General features: G+C 38.2%; 1 protein-coding gene across 1 annotated transcript in view; it reads left to right on the top strand.

Annotated features, from left to right (window-relative positions):
* Nucleotides 1-520: 520 nt before the first annotated feature.
* Nucleotides 521-20706, top strand: part of LOC150085787 (homeobox protein Nkx-6.2-like) — a 64635-nt gene continuing 44449 nt past the window's right edge. Inside the window, exon 1 of the mRNA XM_090373485.1 lies at nt 521-1188. Coding sequence (XP_090229611.1) covers nt 714-1188 — 475 coding nt within the window. The 5' untranslated portion in view covers nt 521-713. The remainder of the gene's footprint in view (nt 1189-20706) is intronic.

Here is a 20706-nt window from a genome sequence, read left to right as displayed (position 1 = left end):
TGTCTGTGTTCTTAGATAAGCCTAATTGCCTTTACAAAACACTACGCTTCGTTAGAATAACGTGAGTACCTATCAGCTGAATCGCTAATTTTCCGTATCAGCCCTTCACACGAGCTGCCTTCTTGTGGGACAGCGCGTATGCACGTGCCACCGCAGGGTCATTCAGTTCCAGCATGCTTCATTAAGTGTCATTCGTTTGTTCGTGGGAGATAGTGAGACAAAGTCACCGTGTTAGACTTAGCCGACATATTGGCTACCTCCGTCCCCGCAGGCGGTAACAGGGCTGTCGAGCGCTTCGAGGGCAAACATTGGTCGTTGCTGCCGATCGGAAGCCGCTACGGCAGAGAAAGAAGTCTGAGGCCCGCCAATCGGAACAACGCGCGAGCCCCGCCTCGCCGTCGCACGAAAGAACATTTACACACTTCACGCGCGCGATCCGTCATTGGTATTTCACACCCATTTCGACGGCCTTTTCGACACACGGTCGTTGTACGGGCTACAGTCTGCTTTTGGGGTCCTATAACCGCACGAGACTTTCGGACATTTCGAATGGAGTAGATGTCGGTGATCCGTGAGACAGTGTGAAGGCAGGCCTTCTTGAACGTGCCGAACTGGTGTTGAGACTTGTTCGTGTGGACCTGGTACATGGTACTTACAGCACCGGCCTCGACTCTCTTTTGTTTTAAGACTCGCGAATCATCCGCCCGTACAGGATGTTAGAGTTCAACACCCCAGCCACAACGACAGCGGCCAGTTCTATGTTATCAATGCTCAATATCAACATGGAAGCTTCGAGACAGAACGCATTTCTGCTCGGCAACCCTCCTCTTGCCGCGCTACACTCCATGGCGGACATCAAACCATCACCGGTCTCCCCATATCCCAGCACACAGGCTTTGAAGCCGTCCGCTGTAGGACTCGGTAACACCTGCACTCCATCGGCAACCCCACACGGGATTAACGACATTCTCAGTCGGCCTGCAGCGATGACAGCCGGCCCTACCCTAGGGTCACTGGGCGCACTCCCCCGCTTTGGCCTAGGGGTCGGCGCTGGTATGTACTTCAGTGCAGCGAACGGTGGACTTCATAAATTGGGACTAGGTGAACTTCCAGGTCGGCCGCACCTCTACTGGCCCAGTATGATGCAGAGTCCAGCTCTCTGGAGGGAGCGGTTTGCCAGCGCTGCAGGTAGGTGTTTCTTTTCTTCTCTCTCTCTCTAAAAAATGAACTTGTTAAACTGTTGAGGCAATTGCCAACGAAAGTTGCTTTGTTTTTCATTTTGTATTTTTAGACTGAACATTGAAATGCAATGAAGGGCTAAAAACAGATTACTGTAAAAGTGGCTATGACGTGATTGTTGATCAACAGGCCTCAGTGGTTGAAAGAAAGGGGGGGGGGGAGTTTGCCATATATAACAGGCAGCGATGAACACTTTTCATGACCTTATTTCAATCTTTCTTTTTCTGTTTTTAAAATGATCACGTGGGACAGAATTCTTCAGGTACCTGTTATGAGAGATGTCATATGTAAAACGTTAAGATGAAGTAACCCCGCCAGATTATTTTTACAGCGGTTGTCATTTGACTTAAAACTATTTTGTACATTTAAAGAAATTATCAACATTAAAAATTATACCAATATAGTAGAGATTACTTAAAGTTATTAAGATTTCAGCGACCCACAAGAATTTTTACTGAACTTGCCCAAAACTATGTTTAGAGGCAACATGGCAATCCTATAATGCCCTAAATGATCCAAAACTTGAGTTATAACTGCTTTTGTACGCAGTTATACACCTGAACAAAGAAATCTAATTCTTTGTTATAAATTTGTCCAAGTCTGCAAAGTTTGCATTCACGTTTGAAGTATTGGCTGTACATTGGGGTTCCATCCTGTTTGTACTCTATGGCATCACAGCAGCTATTTCATTCCATGTCGTTCTTGGAAAGACAGACTCGATTCTGAAAACTTCCAACGGCTTTTTCACTCATAGTTGAGTTACCTGTTCTCATGAGGAAAGTAAGGTTTCACTCTCGAGTGTTTTCATCCCGAAAACAGCTTAGAATATACGCAGTCTATCCGTCGAAGGAATCGACACAATCTGTTGATGATCAACAGCCAATCAACTAAAATAAGCTGATGGTAGGTAAAGAGCAATTATTCACTGTTATTATTATACCTTTGTTCCTAATGAAAGCGATTCTGATATATTGAGTAAAGATGGTTCACTTTTAAATAAGAGGAGGCCATTTTACAATTCTTTATCACAGAGGTCCCACCCGAAAAGTAAAACTCCGGATGACCTCTGTTGGGTTTGGAGGAAGGAGTTAGTTCATCCACACTGATTTGTCAAAGCCCATTCTCAAGCTGTTGAGAATAGGAATTTTTTCTTAATTAGAAACATTTTACTAATTAAGAAAATTCTTATTAAAAAATACTTTCGTTTAATTGGTGTAACGTGTTTCGGGACTTATTTAGTTTGACATGAAGTTAGTCAGATCGTTGGAGACATACAAATATAAGGAAAATTCGACTAAATATCAAAATTTATTTTATACAAGAGTTTATTACAGTTTGGATACTCCATGATGTAAACTACATGATTTAACGTGAAGTATATCTGCTGGGGGTTCATTTCTATGCGCAAAAAAGGAACCCATCGGCAAAGAAAAAGCAGTCAGAGTAATCCAGCAACAAATAGAATCGGAGGCAATGAATCGTCCACGTGGTACTTAGAAAAGAGTAGCGAGCTCTAACTCTGAAAGCTAAGATCTTGGGGAACGTCTTGCGGTGACAAACAAATTGAACACCATCGGCGAGGCTAAAACCTGCGCACACTGACTCGTCGATTCCGCTAAAGATTATCCTCGTCTTAGCCATCCAACGCAACCACTACGCTGTTAAGGGAAGATGCTGGCAGCCGTAATCAGACGAGTATTTCATGGGGACAGCTGATCACTCCAGTCTATCTTCAAATTAATGCAAATTTGTGTACGCGACAAGATGACGGACGCGAAGGGGCAGATCTTTGCACGCGTAAAGAAATCATCGCGCTTGTTCTCCCATTTCTTGTTAGTTAAGTAATTACTCGAGTAAAGCTAAAGACGAAGAAACAGCTAATTATGTGAAGATTTACTACTTTATTAATGATAAATGAAAATCTGTTAAAAGCGCATTTCGAAGAGTCTTCAGTGAATTCATCCGCACAAATCAATGGAATGCTAAACACTGAAAAGCCCTACCGGACCTCCATGGAAAGTGGTTCGCTCCTCGGAATACTTTATGCAAATCGGAATCAGTCTAGCAGGTTCCGGGAAGACTAATCTGGCATCTTAGCAGTCTGTAGTTAAGACTGACAGCAGTGTGTAAATTAGGCAAAGTGGTTTACTTCTCTGTAACACGTGTAAAGGCATCGTAAACATCGCTGTTTACACGTCAATTTTCATTGGATTTCAGCAATTGAGAAATTTACTAAAGAACTCGGATTCAACAAAATGACAGCAAAGATTTTTCGAATGCAATTTGAAAGGATGGCATTTCCGGTCTGCTGGAAAATGCCATCCTCTTAAACAGTAATGGCAAATGATGCAAGGAAGCACGGCTTATACAACATCAACCATAAAAATATTCATTACGTTTGCCCATCCCTTCAAGTAATTTGTTTAATCCTCCTTTAATTTTTATTCAAACTATCCACTTCTCAACACCACGTGTAAGTTACTTCCGACACTTAATTATTATCTGGATCAAAGAAAATGTCCTCACATCTACCCTACAACCATCCTTTTCCAATTTTAATTTTTGTTGCCCTATGTGTGCTGTGCTATCCCAGAAAGAGACGCTGCAATTTACAAAAGAGAAACCTTTCTTGGTAAGAGTACTCTTTTCTGCACCCTTTCCAACAGATCTATATCCACCCTAAAGTGAACCCGCATGGAGTACTCAAGTTAGGACATAACTATTTTGTCATATATATAATCCAAAACAACTTACCAGAAACAAATCTTCCACCTACGAATTAATTGTTCATGGAATTGTTCAATATATCCTTCTACTTCAACAATGCCAATGTCCAATGCGTGTGGCATCAACATTCTCTGTAGATATTTGCTGTTAATGCATGTTTAAAACGCCTTAAATGTTAGATCCTTGTTGGATGAGTGACAAGAAACGGGAAGACTAACGTACACTTCCTGCCGCACGTGTAACAGCGCGCACATTCAAGAAATTCAGCTTCACCTTGTCAAACGCCTTACCAATAAAAATATCGAGATTGCCTCTCACCCCCGAGGAATGAACCCTCTCGTGTTTTAGTCTTTACGTTCACTCGTGTCAATTACCCCCAATGCAAGGATAAGTTCAGGTTTATGGTGTCATAAATTCCAGTAACGGCAAAGCTTTAGAGAAAAACGATGCACTTGTCTTAGCCAGGATGCAAAATTGAAACTGCAATGTACAGACCACCCCTCTCTCTCTCTCTCTCTCTCTCTCTCTCTCTCTCATTCCGTTACTCTTTCGTAATGGCCGATTTGTATATTCGCGCTTTAGAAGCAGTTTCTCATTCGCAAGTTACCAACGTTATCTTTTGTTGTTCTTCTGAAGTATAAAAATATAAATCCAAAAACTTTTTTCCCCTTCTTAGAGATTAAGACAGAAATTCGAGTTAAACTGACTCACAGAAACAGAGATACTCTTTCCGTTTATGCGAGTCAGACAAAAAAATCGTTAGTGGCTTATTCTGAGAGGCTGTTTCGAATTACGGTTCTTCATAACAGCATCACGTAGATTACCAAACCACTTGTTTAAAATTATTGTTCCCATCGCTTATATTTTATATTCGTGATCTCATTGAGAGATTATGAATACAATGCTTTTAGATTTTATTTGTAAGCAGTTCACAAGTTATGAAAACATCCCTACGTAAGCGGGATGGGCAGTTTTTGCATGTGCTATACGGTTTCCTATTAAATAGATGCCTTTATTTTTTCTTTTCTTGTCTCTTGGAATAGAATTGAACGTATGATATTACGCACATTTTAATGTGTGCAATATCGTAAGTCCAATAATTTTTGATTCACACAAAAAGCTTTAAAGTACACTGATTATGTTTCCGCAGTTGGGTGCCAAAGGATGCTAGTCCACCTCCCTTTCAGGGACATGTAACATGTAGTAGAACCCTTGTTTTCGCTCATAGGAGGGGTCTCATACTCTGATATAAGATAAGAAAAACAGAAATTCTTGCTCCATAAAGTTCATAGTTTATGCCATTGTAAATTCGATCTATCTTCGATGCTTGTGAGCCAAAGCACTCCACCATACACATTTTTTGTGTTTAAGTAAAGCGAATAATCAGAAGTACTCAAATTCTTAGCTTTTCCATATTTCTGCTGGGTAATTCCCCCTCCCCTTCCTTATCGACAACTGATCTACCAAAAAAAATTTCAAAAACGCACAATTTGCAATCGTTACTTGAATATCTCTGAGGTGTCGGACCGTATTGAACCACACGTTCGGTGGGCGCTAGAAAAGCGATTCGAACTTGAAGCTAACTCCGGGGATAGCAGGGATATCAAAGGATGTAAATCTCATGGAATATATCCAGCAGCTAAATCATTGCCCTAACCTGTTTCTTCAGGTCTGAAACCCGGCCACCAAAGTTTATTTCGTTCCCACCTAAGACTTCTGAAGAATTGTATTATTAGCTGACGATCTTCATAAGGGTCAAAGATCACAGCATCGCAATCCACGTGATTACACGAAGTAACTTTGGTCCGTCAGAAGGACAGTTCGTTGTGCCAACACCATCAGTTAGTCTAAGGGATTTAACGTCTGACAGCGATACATTTATCAAACTTACTGATGACCTTTCCTCTGGCGAACCACTTTTTACGTCACTGCAACAGTTGCTTGAAAGGGGGAATTGTAGCAGGGAATTGTCTTCCTTTGAAGAGTATTTTTTCGTTTGTTTTTTACTTTTCTGAAATACGATTGAACTGTTACACTCGACCTTGCAAGGACATTTAACAGCCTTTTAAACCAGGATGTCTTCGATTTAATTACTAAATTCAAGAATTAAGTTACTCCAAAGAATAAAAAAATAAAAACTGTCGAAAATAGTTCACTTTTGTGAGATTTAACTTATAAATAAAGCGATTCTTTTCGAAAGATTAGATTGGATGTCTTTAGAAATTACTGCATTACGGCATGAAAACAAACATTCGCGATGAAGAATGAGCGTTTACTCTGTGCATCCGTAAACCAAACTGTGCATCGTAAATCTTCATTACAAGCATATAACGCCTTGTTAACATTTGGTTATATGGCTCTGGCAAACACTTCATCATGACCTTATTGTCGTCATGGCAAAACTTACCGATATGCGTTATCCTGTATCAGCGTACAGACAACTTTAGGTTGTCCATACGTTCGTTGGAGACTTTTCAAAGACTCAAAGGTGAATGTGTAACTTCCAGTAGGGTTTGAAATAAACGCTGCCATCCCATTCTAATTCAATTTTCATTTCAGCGGAAATTTATCCATCAATTTTCTCTTAGTCTCGTTGCTTAAAGGGTGTAGTAAAAATATCAATCATTCATCGCTTAACTATTAACTTATCTTAAGCTTAATTCGTGTAACCTTTTGATTGTATACATTGATGTTAATGTGCTATACTCGGGCATCTGCAACACGCTGGAATCAATAATAAAATATTCTTAATTCCTGATCTTATATCGATAACCGATCTCCTACTAGAAATATAATTAAATAGGTTATCTTCCATCACGCAACTCTGCCAGAAACAGCAAACTTATTTTTATGCAATGGATGCCTTGAATTTGAAAGGCTTTTTGCTAGCATAGTTTGAATAGGACTGTATATTTAATTGACTGTTTTTAAAAATGGTTGTAGAGCTCAAAATTATATATTGGGGATTGTAATTGATTTAGAAAGGATGTGTTGCCATGAGCTTGGTCTCATTTGCGTTAGTAGATTAGTAGATGGCTTCCAAAGCCCATTATTAAGACAGTTAAGCGTGATAAGCAGTAGACCTCAATGAATTCGTTAGTATTTCATACAGCGAGTTATACTTTTTATATAAAAAGCCTCTATAAAATAGGCTCCTCTGTTATGAGATCAAGAGGTTTCGGAATTTGTAGCTGTTAGAGAAAAAGCCGATTCTGCCCTGCAATTTGAACTAAATAAATGGCTGATGCACGAACAGTAACGAATTTTGCTACAAGCTCATTAAATTATTCCTGTAAATGTCTTTTTTCTTTGTTATATTACTGTTCTGTATATTATGGCTTAAATTAAAAATATTCTGTAATATAAAATGAAACTTTTTTTCAATATTCTGCAAATAACACGCGCATAGACAATTATTTCCATTTTACATATAATTTCTTAAACGCGTTAACTGTACTTGAAAATAGGTTTTGAAGGATACTGTATTTTCATATTAAGAGCTTTGTTTTGTAATTTTCTTCAACGTTTTGTAATTACCTTCACAGTTATCCTTTCTGTCGCATGATCTCAAAACTAATCACATAACCCTATTTTTATAACCGATGAGAAAACACGAGGGGGCTCATATAACGCAAAAAGCTTTTGAATTTTCTTTTTTTTAGATTTAATTTATCCTGCGTCAGTCACTGTATTCTGCCGTTTATAAATTAGGGTGGAAAAAATAACCCAAAAATATAACTTTGGTAATTTTCTCTTTATTATCTTAGAAGAGTTTCCCTTTTGTTGCTACTCATGAGATTATCTATCAGATCTCGTCTTCTAACTCAGAAAAATGAGCTCTGGTAGACAAACCCCATCCTTCTGAGCAAGAAGAGATTTAACTACCAAAACAAGCCCCACCATATTTTCCAGTAAGCGTTTCAGTGCAGCATGGCTTCCATGAGAGAGGAAAAAGCAGTAAGTGGTCACTTACTTTGGCGCAGTAATGAAACAAAATCTCAATATGTTACTGGAAGTTGAGAGCTGGATTCGTTTCGAAAGAGGAGTTAATTTTTATGTTGCCACACGACGTGCTAGGCACAAAAATGAAATATACCAAAGTCAGCCAATAGATACGTTCCATTTTCCGCCAGATGCAGTGCTATCAAACTCAGTTGCACTTTTTGTATGATACTTATACTTTGTATAAAACAGATAAAAATAGCAAACAGACACGTATTTCCGGTTGGAGGTTTCTTTGAGCATGGGCTACTTTGATCAGAGTACGTTATCTCATTTATAGCGTATTAAGCCTATGTTTGTACACTTGTGTGTTCATGGTCAGATTAGTAATTCACGATAGAACCTTCAGCCAAAGGCTGGCTAACTACAGCAGCCTTTAAGAATTTCTACCCTTTTTCTGACGGGATATCCACGTCTCCAAACAAGTAACAAGTTCCGAATCAACTGTACTGTCACCATCGTTTCTAAGCCAACTTTGTTTGCTACACTTGGACCCGAGTTTTGAACATTCCTCCAAAAACTGAATCTAACAATTGTAAACTAAATATAAACGAATCAAAAGTTCTAGAAGATGAAGTTAAATAATAATAATAAACCACTAATTATTAGAAGATAGAGTTTTAAGAGTTCAATAGGCAAATTGTATTTCTATTTGTTAAAAACTTATAAAAGAAGTATATTCATGGAAAATACTCGTATTCGCTGAATTTTAATTCAATTTTTAATTCATTTGGCTATTTCTTATATGTTGATGGAATAAGCGTAATTCTGGTAAGGCATAGAAGCTCACTAGGGCACACCACTTAGCGATCATTGAATCAGAATCCTGATTTACCTTCACTACAACAGTTCCATAATAATCAGTCAACGTCATCAAACTAAGCTCACCAGATCATTCACTATACGTTATCATGTAGTTAGAATGGCAAAATTCCCATTAGTTTCATCAATTAATCAAGTTATCTATTGACTGGAGTCTCCAATCCACTTTAGAAACAAGATGTTCACAGGTTGCATCTGTGTGTCATAGCCCAATACGTTTCTCTTATTAACAATAGGCAACTATTTGCTTATATGATTGCTTAAATCTTTACTATTCCGAATTAATGCAGTTATAGGACAGAATCGTATATGAGATAGTTTAAAATCGGTCATCTACTGAACGTAGTGTTATTCACATTAGAGTCTTCAGCTGTTTTAATTGAGTATAGTCAACTGCGAGGCCCAACCACATTAAATCTGATGCTTTGATTTCATAAATAAACAAACGTGAATGTATTTTTAATTGACGAACTCAAATGTCCTGCAAGAAGTCCTCACCTGTTTTGTTTTTACGCTGAGTAAGACGAAATACAATCAGTGTCCTGAGGCAAGATTACTTGTCAATTGTTATTCGTCAATTACTTTTGTCCTGGAACTGTTTCGGTTCTGTTATCGAAACCCGTTCCTCCTCAATGCCCAAACACAACCATCACGCTCCCTCTGCTATTTAGAAATCAATAGGCCAAAAGAAAAAAAATAAAAGGGAAGTAGTCAAATATAGAAAGAGATGATCCGCTGTTTACTCTCCTCTTCTATTTCTGTCTGCATTTTCTGCATCAGGTGATGCGAGCAGCCTTCTGTTACGACGAACCCTAAAAACTGGCAAGCTACCAAACAAGTGAGCCGCTTAACGTGCCACGACAGGCTACCAAACTAAATGAAGGCTCTCTCGTTACCTCTAAACTCCGGAGGAGACCACCGTAGAGATTTATGTGAAGGGTTGACTGTCATCAGGAAGATGCAGAAAGACAACTGCCTCCCACTCTTTATTAATTTGCTGTCTTCCTGGACGGACAGATATAAATAGCTGGAGCGGAGGACGAAATTCGCCGCTTCAATTATACGTATGTACTGACACGCACGTAATAATGAATCTCGAGGGATTAACGTTTTTATGAAGGCAGAGAGGATGGTGTTCACTCCAGCAACCACTTCAAGCAGCTTTAAAAAAAAAACAAAAAAAAACACTCGAGCTCAGACAACGGAATTATTTCCATGTTTCTTCTTCCTCAGAACAGACACTTCCAACTAGAGTATGCGGATCTGACTGACAGTCTTACTGCCAAGGTAAAAGGTATCTTTGATTATTTGGTTAGATTACGCTACAGAAGAATCAAACAGCAACTTTTCAAACCCACCATTTCGATCTGTGGCAAGATACGTTATATACGAAACAGTTTCAACACATCAGAAGGAAACTCAATGAATCAAAGAATTATTATTATAACGAAAACTGAATGAATTAAAAATAATGAAAGAAGATAAGTTTATTATTATTGTGTACCTGTATCAAACTATATCAGACAATTAATTTTAATAAAGATGGACAGGTCTTTTTTTTAACTTTAACTGACTGATTGTATTCCTCTAAAGAGACCCCGATTGAGATCATTTGTGTATGTGATAAGTATAAATGATTTTTCAGTTGATTTGTGACCTGCTCTGTGTTATGGATTTAGAATTCCAGTGAAGAAGAAAAGAAGCTTGGAAAAGCTTAACATTTTTCAGATAATCACCAGCATCGTATTAGTAGATCAAACAGAATCTGCGTGAAGATGAGACGTGGAATCCTTCATTGAAAGGAAGGCTGATGTTACTCGTTGTAAAACAACCTTTCCGAAGGTTGAAGTTCTGCGTTCTCTTTTCCTCAAACAGGTGAGGCTTTAGAGAAAGATAAAATACAACTCCTGAAGGAATTATAAATGTTTAACTTTCTCTAAAAGTCCTTCCTTCGAATGCGTGCGAGTTCGTTTCATTTAACCCACTCAACGTTCAACATGCATTTTGCAGTATTTATGTTTCCGTCAACCGACCACTTTGTATGTGCTCCATAGTCGAACAGTGCCGCCCTCTGGGGACTCTGCGAACAAAGTGCGGTTCACCTACTGGCCAAAAGCTGCACATCCCTCGTGTATCTTTCCTGTCACAGGCTCTCCTCCTCTTCTCCACTATTAGTAGGAGCGCTAACACGAATGTCCGCGTCTGCTTGCACAATCGCTGCTTCAAGGACCGTCGAGATCAGACGTCCGCGCAGTCACCACCACGCGAGTCTAAACGAGTGTCAGGAAGAAGAAAGGAGTGGCCGCAACTGCTTCGCTTCGTTTCTCTCTGAGTTCAATGAAAGCCAGAAATTCTCACCCGTTTAATTCGCTTCTAATTGCGAGCAGCTTCGCCCTAATGAGGAAAATAAATTGAGGATGTATTTTAAAATCTGCATAAATCTTTTTAGTTTAATTACGGTTTCTAATTAGTTAATTATATTTTCAGGGTTTTAAGATGTGTAATCTGGACATAACAAAAAATGCTCCATCCATCATTCCATGGGCTCGCATTCCCAATATCTCGATTACTCTAGAAGGAAGGGTCTCTCAATAATTTGCACTCAAAACGCAATACAAGGGACAATCTGTCCAACAAAGGGTTTATATGTAAGAACAGTAGCTCATCGGGGATTTGGTTAGACACGAATTTATCCCACTCCATTAATAAATAAATTTTCTGTTTATACTCCGGCATGACAACCAAGTCAGTAGAGTTTACAATAAATCGTCAATACAAATATTTATCGTATTTAGTAGTCACGGGCTGGAACCCCGGTCCATTCAAGGAACGCGTGCTATGCACTCTCGCTCCTGACCACTGGGCTACGTCAGACGTGGAGTAAATTTTACTAAAAGTAGGTAAAGTTAATTGATGCTAATTTTGAAATACTCGAGCTGTGCCCAACATCAAAATACAAGACTTTTGCTTCTCACCCACAGATTTGAAACAAATGCTAATCAGACTAGTCTTCGGTTCACAAGTTGGCTTTATAACTCATCTCCTTTAGCAATTAACTCGATCGGAACGATTTCAGCAGTGGAAATAGAAAGACCTTTGGTTGTTTTATATTTTTTGGTTAGTAGCAAGAGTTAATTTAATTACAACTTTGATTCCCATATAAACACTCAAGGGAATCTGTGGTTAAGTACACGATCACCTTACAAATCAAAACCACATAAAAATAATAAAATTTTCAAAGCATGAGACAATCTTTGATTGTTCAGACAACATTCGCCTACTGTGGTCATTACAGATAAAAAAAAATAAAGTACAGAACGACCACATATGGTCACACAAGTTTAAATGATAAAGAGATACAAGAACGTCATCGTTTTTAGCAGTCAGGCCAGCTTGAATCACGGTCACTCAAAGCGCATGTACTTCTATGCCCTCGCGCTTCACCATTCGGCTACAGCGGCCTTTCTAATTTTCTGTTTATACTTCAAGAAGACCGCATAAGGGTTGGGAGTTCACAATATACAGAGAAAACAACGACATAACCGTATTTAGTAGTCACATGAGATCGAACCGCGGTCATTCAAACTCGTGTACTTAACCACAGAAAGGGCATTGTCCACGCCGACAGCTTCTGAAGGGTGTCGACTCAAAGTTTGTTCTCTGAACTATATATTTCTTAAGACAGCGAATATGGGAAAGTAATCCTTGAAGATGATCAGTCTATCGAGTTTCGAAGATAACAATGATAAGCTTCCTATTTCACTGGATGGAACTCTCCAGCCAACTTGTTTTGCAAATATTCAACTAGATTCAATGTTATGGAGAATGAAAAAGACCTAGGGATAATCAGTCTGATATGAAGTTCCCTATCGGTACATATAGGCTGCTAGGGCAGCTCCTGGGGTTCTGTCAATGATATAGAAAAATTGACAGCAAAAACAACGAGGCAATTATCCAGTTGCATAAGGCAATGGTTAGGCCCCTATCTCCAGTACTGATCCGGAAGCCTCATTTGTAGATCTGTTAGAACAAATACAGAGAAGAGCAAGGTTAGTCAAAGGCACAAAAAGGTCTTTTTCCAAGGTAGACTTGTCTTCTGTAAATTTCAGCGCTTCCATTTAATATTTTGGAAGATGGAGTTTGAATTAATTTAAAGAAAGATCAGACAAATGCTGCAGCTGCTTGCTTCTTTGCATCATTTCTCACTATTTATATTAATTCTTGGTGTCGAGCAGAGATCTAGAAAGATTTTCCATTTTCAACCTGGATCTGTGTGCATACAGGAAGAGTAATTCAGATTAATGCAGCGTTCGACGTTGGCTGTCATGTAAGACATGCGACTTCTTCTACTGGCCCATTTCCTTGCCCTGAATTCAGTCCTCATAGCCTTTCTCCACAGCCTACCAAATTTATTCTGAAAAGTATAAAACTACTATAAAATAACTGTTTTGAAATTTCACGACGGTGGTTTGTTTAAGAGTCTTGCAGAGGTCGAATTTCAGGCTCCAGAATGCTTTTTAAAGCTTTTTATAATTTCCGCTGTACATATACTGGATATGGTCCTCGAAGGAGAATTTTGAATCAAGGAGTACTCCTAAAAATTTTACAGTATTTGTCAACTCTAAATGGTAACCAACATTCAGAGGATTAAAACCGATCACACACTTTCCTGATTACTGTGAAAATTATGTATCTGCACTTGGAAAAATTCAAAGACAGTTTAAAGAAGTTTGCGTAATACAAAGAATTTGGTAGTATGATTGTCGCGAATCTACTTTACAATACCATTAAATTTTATCAGAAAATACTATGGCCTGGCCAGGCATGGTGTTTTGTTCTTTAGAATGAAAAACCATGCAACCTTCATCTAAGATAGCCTAATATGGTCACAGCGTGGGAAAAAAAAGTGAGGGGGGAGTTCCTGTCCTCCTGTCTTACATTCTCGTGACGAATCGGTCCTGATTATACGGTCGCGCTCATTTACCGCATCCCCCTAATAATCCGATTAAAGAGCGAACCATATGAATTCATAACCTAAGCCAATAAAGTTCAGTGTTGGCCTTCAAGTTTATGGCATGCCAGATCTGCTGAGAGAGAGAGAGAGAGAGAGAGAGATTCTTCTGCACTTCTTAACAATTTCATTGATGAACTTACACTTCAATGAAATAATGATTTCGTTCTACTCATCTCTTTAATGTAGTAGGGTAGCAAAATAACGGATGCACTAATATGGTGTTGGACCACCCTTTGCTTTTAAAACAGCTTGCATTCTACGTGGAATAGTATACAATAAATATTGAATTACTTTAAGAAGAATACTGGACCATTCTTCATGGAGGAGCGTATCAAACTTCTTGAGTGATAAAGGTGGAGGAAATCTGCTTCTCACTCTCAGCTTCAAATATTCCCAGAGTGGCTCAATAACGTTTCAGTCTAGTGATTGTGCAGGCCATGGGAGATCATAGTTTCATCTCGTCAAAACAAGATTGGAGCATTATCATCTCCAAACACGGCATCCTTTGTTAGAAACAAAGTTTGTGCCATGGGACGAACCCGGTTACTCAAAATATCAAAGTAATCAGTAGCAGTAATTCGCCCCTTCAGGGTGATGATAGGACCTAAAGAATATCAAAATATTGTTGCTGAAACCATTGTTGACCTCCTCCGTGTTTGATGATTGGCACAAGTCAGTGAGGATGATGCGCTTCCTTTGGCACTCTCTAAACGTAAACTCCCTGATATTAGATAGTGTGAATGATGATTAGTCTGTAAATATGACATGTTTCCAATGATTAACTGTTTAGTTTTGTGCTCCTTACACTACTGCGTCCCCTTTCTAGCATTACCATCAGTAACGAGTGGCTTGGCAAAAGCGACCATAAACTTCAGCTTTATGAAGTTCTCTCCAAACTGTTTTTCTGGAAACTAGATTGCTGCGACTCACACGAAGTTCTGCAGTTATTTTTAAGGCAGCAGTGTGATGTTGTCGGGGGGCTAAATCTTTTATCATCTTTCTTCACAATGGTACCTTCAAGAAACAAAATATCACCACTGCGTGTTCTTAAATACGCCACACTGCCATTACGAAAACTGCTATTTGCATATCAGGTGTTCCAATTATTTTGTCCATCACCTGTACATACTGCCACGTACTATGCACACTGAATTTGAACTTATAGTAAAATGATATTTTGAGTAAAGGGATTATATAATTCTGTTTCCAAAAGGACACGGAAAATACATAAACTATAATATACTTTTAAAATATATTAACTAACCAAAGCCTGCCTTTTTCACTGCAGATATATTTTCTGAATTTTTAAATATAATCATATACTCTTATATTAAATATGAAAGTAAGTAATGTGTGAATATTTCCACGTTGATTTGAGGTCCATTTGTGTACTGGAACATTACACGTTTGTAGATGGAAGAGGAAGCTTTCGTTAACAAAGGCCTACTAGAATGCTGATTGCAATAGAAAATCATTAATTCGGTTTAGTCTAAGGTTTTTGTAAAGGACGGGTTGGTTGGCCGTTTGGTGGTTTAATGGCGCGTCAGCAGTCGAGATCAATATCATGACATTTCAGTCTGATAAATAACTGACTTTTTAACTCAATTTAAAAATTTTTTAAATCTCTCTTTAAAAAAAATATATAAATGAATTAAATTTCAATTTTTTGGGGTGGGGGCTTTCGCGAGAAGTTCTCTTTCGCATATCCCTTCCCCAATTAAAACACCTAACCCAGGTCTTTAATAAATATATCGCTGGGAAACCTGAACTGCAGACAAAGCAATAATAGGAGCGCGTGTGTGCCCGGAAGTACGCTTTCCATCGCTTCCGTCGCAACAGTGAGATAACGGTGTAATCTCCACTGGTCCCTTACAACCGAGATAGACTCGGTTACCGCCTTGTTTGCTTGAGATAGCAGAGGGGAGATTTTAAATACTGGAGAAGATACGAACTGTGCGCCTGTGATGAATCGTGGGGAGATCTCAACTAATGATTTATTGCCATGATAACTGGGAAGGGGAAGGTTCGGACCATATGTGAACTTCGATACCGCGTGCTACCTATAAGGAGCTCAATAACTACAAGATATACTCGCCTCACATAGGCTTGAAGATGCCTATCTGGAAGCTTTTCACTGTAGCTTTCAAATACTTATTACTTCACGAACATTGCTGTGGACGATGCAAGGTCTGGGTGTTCATACTTCTTCGGATTGGTCTAGTGTGATCTACATCCCTCGCCTTTCTGTTGAATTGATAAGTCACACTTTTCAGTATATCAATAGAATTCATTGCAGATGTCCCGCAAAAGATTCATATTGTTGATGAAACAGGAACTATTTTCTCTCTCGTTTTATTCATTCTTTCGCGCTGAATCCAACAGTGTCTTTGGTTTTTCTCTGGTGTAAACATTTTGGCGTCGACTGAAGGTTTTATGTTTTTGACGTGCCATTATTGTGATATTATGAGCCTGTGATATTCTTATAACAAGGGCGTTTTTTTATTCTCTGTTTACTATGTCTACCAAACAAAATCGTAAGTTCTTTACACACGTTCTGCTTTGTTTGTGGATAACATAGGTCGAAAGCAAGTGAAACAAAACACATCGTTTAGTAACAGAAGTTTTGCAAGGTAATATGAAGCCTATTTTGGAATGGCAATGGGTGATCAACAGAAATTGTGGGAACCTCACTTGTGGTAGTTGCAGGTCAACATTAGAAGATGGTTTCGTGGTAGCCGTTCTTTGCTAGACCTCAGGAATTTAAAAAATTCAGTGGATCGAAAAGCTATCCCAATATATCGTCCTCTATTACTCTGACATACAATGAAGATCTGCAGCATTTTTGTAGCAAAAATGCTGTTCACAATCCTTAGGGAGTAAGAAAGATGCTAATTATGAGAGTATTACTGGAAAAATGCTCAATAAATTCAAAAATTACGATGAAATTGAAGGTTCACTTGCTGGAGTCGCGTCACCATTTTAAATCGCTTTGCCTCCAGTAAATCTTAGTTGCTGTTAGGTTTTTTGGTGGATCAGCAACTGTGGCTATAATGCACTGATTTCTAAACAGTATATCTTTGTTGTTGGTATGTAAATCTTAGTTCGGTCAGTGAGGAACAGGGCGAGCGATTTCAACAATCTATAATAAAGATGCAAAGAACATATCTGAGAAAGCGGAATGCTTGTCGTAATGTATAAAAGAAAACCACGTAACGTTCATTTGAAACCAAAATATCTAGAATTTATTCTAAAAAATCTGATGACTCCGATCTTCAATTTCTTTCACTTTAATTGCGTTTCATTCACTTAGCAAATTGTTATTTGAATGAGTTAAATAAAATTTACAAAATAAGGAAAATCGTATTTTCTTAGTTTGTGGAAAATCCTTACGTGATACCCGAATTTTATATTAATTTTGAAATGGGCGTAACAGACTTAATGAAAGAACGTAGTAGAAAAGACACCCTATTTCGCAAGTTTCAGTTTTTGAAGTCTGTGTAATCACTTAAGTTTAAGAACATTTTTTTCCCTCGAACTCCTAGATCATGTGCAAATGTTGAAGCTGAACTGTAGTGGAGGGACTAGCATTATCCATCCCCACGCTGCCTAGCATTATTCATTTTATTTTTCATTTCTTGTAGAGTCAACGTCTGTTTTAGTTGTGGACTAATAAATAGCCATTTTCACTTTCGCGTCGGATAATTTTGAAAAGATTGTAGATTGTATATACTTGAACTAGTCACCTTGAGGATCCCATGCTCTAACAAACTATTTGACAGTCCCAGCTTGAAACAAAAGAATGGGAGTAAAACTTTGTTTGACCTTATTATCCTGCTGTCCCAGAAGCAGAGAAAGCAAGGGGACTTAGTGAAACCATCTTGCAAACCCATAAGGAGTACCATCTTGCAAACCCATAAGGAGTACCATCTTGAAGTCTCATAGGTATCCCATTTATACTGATCGTACTTGATATTCTGTAACCTAATGCTTCACATTTCCGTAGCCATCTTTAATATGAACAGAGTAGGCAACAGGAAAATCGATGGGTGTATGTTCTCATTGTGAAGCAACACGGCAGTCAAATCTTTACTTGAACTGCCCATAAAAAAAAAAAAAGGAAATTTCTTCATGAAGAAACTGATCTTGTAACCAACACCAATTATTTTATATATATATAAAAAATACCAATCAAAACAACGGCACAGAAAATGTATAACTTTGTGAAAACATCTACACCCGATCCCCATTCCTTCTAAGATGTCAGGATCTATGCATTAAACCCAAGTCCTTCACAAAGTCATTGAATTTTTGCTGATTTCGAAAATGTGGCATTTTATTTGGATAGGGATATAATCCCAATTATCCTGTTTAACCAGATTCATCATCTAATTCTGAAGATTGTTTGGAAGTGGATTGGAAATTTGCACCATTTTTGAAGCAGTAATGCTTTGAATTAATCCATGCATATTTTCAGCTGTGGTCAATGCTTTTTCAAACTGCTTGTCTAATATTAACTTTGCCTGTGGCCCAACGAAAATGTCTTAATTTTTATTGGTTTTAATAACCCTAATTTGATACGAAGTCAATTTTATAGGACTTTCGTTGAGTCCTATTAGATATTATCATTCGATACCCTTTCGAACTCGATGTACTAAGTTATGTCTGAGTGGCCACTTCTTCCTTTCCAATACCGACTTCCTGCTCTACTTTTCTATTCAGATTGAAATATGGCATTTTAATGTAAGCCAATTACTAATCCTAAATGTTCCACTTATAAAGATAAATAAATCTTTCAGGCTAGTTCTACACAAGTTGTTGAATACTCTACATTCACTTGACTCATATACTGAAGCAGCTCTTAACCCAAAAAACATTGATGCAAAAGACAATCTTCCAGAGACTTCCAACTACAATCTCCCTGAGAAAAGGATGGAATGAACTCCATCTCAAGAAAATGGCGGCCCTGGGGGAGGCAGAGACAGTGGGAGGAATAGCTTGGGATTTTGATCCTAGGTCCTCTTCAGGAAAGTTAAGAATACTCAAACCAATTTGGTTCGTTTCATGTAAACTCTTTCGGTTCGCATATATTTTGGTGTTGGAACAGTCACATTCGCCCTATACATTATATTCAGATTTTAATAATGAAACTGAATTGAGACTTTTGTTGAAGATGTTGTAGGTGGATTAGGTCGGTAGATTCAAATAATCTTATACTTTAGATAAGCAAAAACAGCAATAATCTCAACGGATTCTCAGTTCACCCGAGACCATGAAAATAACAAAAGGCACAGAACTTTTCTTTCTTGACTCCATTTCCTCACAAAAATACTTTATTCCATAATGTTTTTCCGTCAGCGTTATAAAGAAATGGACAAACCGTGTTTGTCCATTTCCTCCCAACAACATTATTCTATAATGTTTTTCTATTAGCAAAGCTACATAAATATAGAAAAATGTGCCAAATTTATTTACTCCTCTTCTTTTGTCTAAACTCTAAAAGATTCTTTTGGTGGCGCCAGGCAAAACGAAAATGGACTAGAAAATTACCACTTCTTCAGTGAAGAGGTACAGAAAGCAATACGAAAAGTCTGAGCATTATCTGCGATCCCTTTAATTTCTTAAAGGTACATTTTAATCGCAGGCGGAAATGCTTAATTTTTCATTCCAGCTTCTTATTTTACACTGCATTAGAGAGAGTTTACAAAGCATCCGGACTGTTCTACAAGAACAATCAGCTTAGAGAATGACCACTTATACATTAACATCCTCTTGACGCCTGCATTCTAAGGTTCTCTGTTCGCAATCGTACTAAATGAAACTAAAACAAAAAAGGTTTTGTTATGACACAAAATTTGTTATGTTGTGCCATAACATAACAAATGTTGTGTTACGTTGTGCAATAAGCACAACATGAACGTTAATGCTACCTAATACAGCAGTGCCATGAGAACTTTTTCGCCCGATACCCTTTTGTTTCCTCGCTTTACTAACCAAAATAAAATACCAATTTTTTTAATGTGATCGACAAACAAAAATATTTCTAACCTTTCTTAAATTTAACCTTTCGCGTTTCAAAAGAATTAAATTTCAAAACTAAATTAAAATTCCATCTGCAAGTCTGTTCGCAGTCTGCATAATACACAATCGGTTATATCTATAGGCTTTTAGAAATGAGGAGGGGGAAGCTCACTTGCGTTTCAGAATTAGTGTGACGATTAAGCATGCTCGTATATCTTTCTTTGCTTTGCAACTCATTGGGGGAAGGTGGACTCTGCTCATAAGCAGAAAGTCCACCTTCTGACAACATTCTTTCCCCTCCCACATATTTTGTTCGCAGACCCCAGTTAGTATGCCATAGCTTTATGACATTTCTACAAAGCTGAATTTAAGCCTCAAAAAAAAAAAAAAAAAAAAGTAAACTGTAGCCATTATCAACCCACTGCAGGATGGAAAAGCCTCCTGAACAATTCATGCTGAGGGAAATGGACCATAATTAGCCAAGCTGGTCCAGTGTGGGTTGGCAGATCGACCGTATTTAGCAGTCAGGGTCTTGAACCCCGGTTTACTCAAAGAGCCTGTACTACTGCACTCCCGCTCCTGACCACTCGGCTACGAAGGCCATCTTTTCTGAGGTATTGGATGCTATTCAAAACAATCGAGAAAAAATGAACAATTTTATGTAGCAGTCAGATAAATAGAATTCACTATGTAATCTCTCGAAGAATATTGGAGAATGTTACCCAGAATGTGGGTAACATTCTGGTTTTGCATAAGCACTCTGAGGACCCTCAAGCGAACATTTTTTTTTTTTTTTAATTTAAGCAGAACAGAGTTTGTTCTGCTTAAATTATCACGACGGCTTTCCCCAAATAAGGCAGTGCATGAATTGCAAACCGCAAATG

Source organism: Mastigoproctus giganteus, chromosome 5, assembly GCF_048544385.1.
Source record: "Mastigoproctus giganteus isolate SK-2022 chromosome 5, ASM4854438v1, whole genome shotgun sequence".
NCBI classification, from domain to species: domain Eukaryota; kingdom Metazoa; phylum Arthropoda; class Arachnida; order Uropygi; family Thelyphonidae; genus Mastigoproctus; species Mastigoproctus giganteus.
Note: the sequence above shows the minus strand (reverse complement) of the source record. Positions and strands in the feature narration are given on the sequence as shown.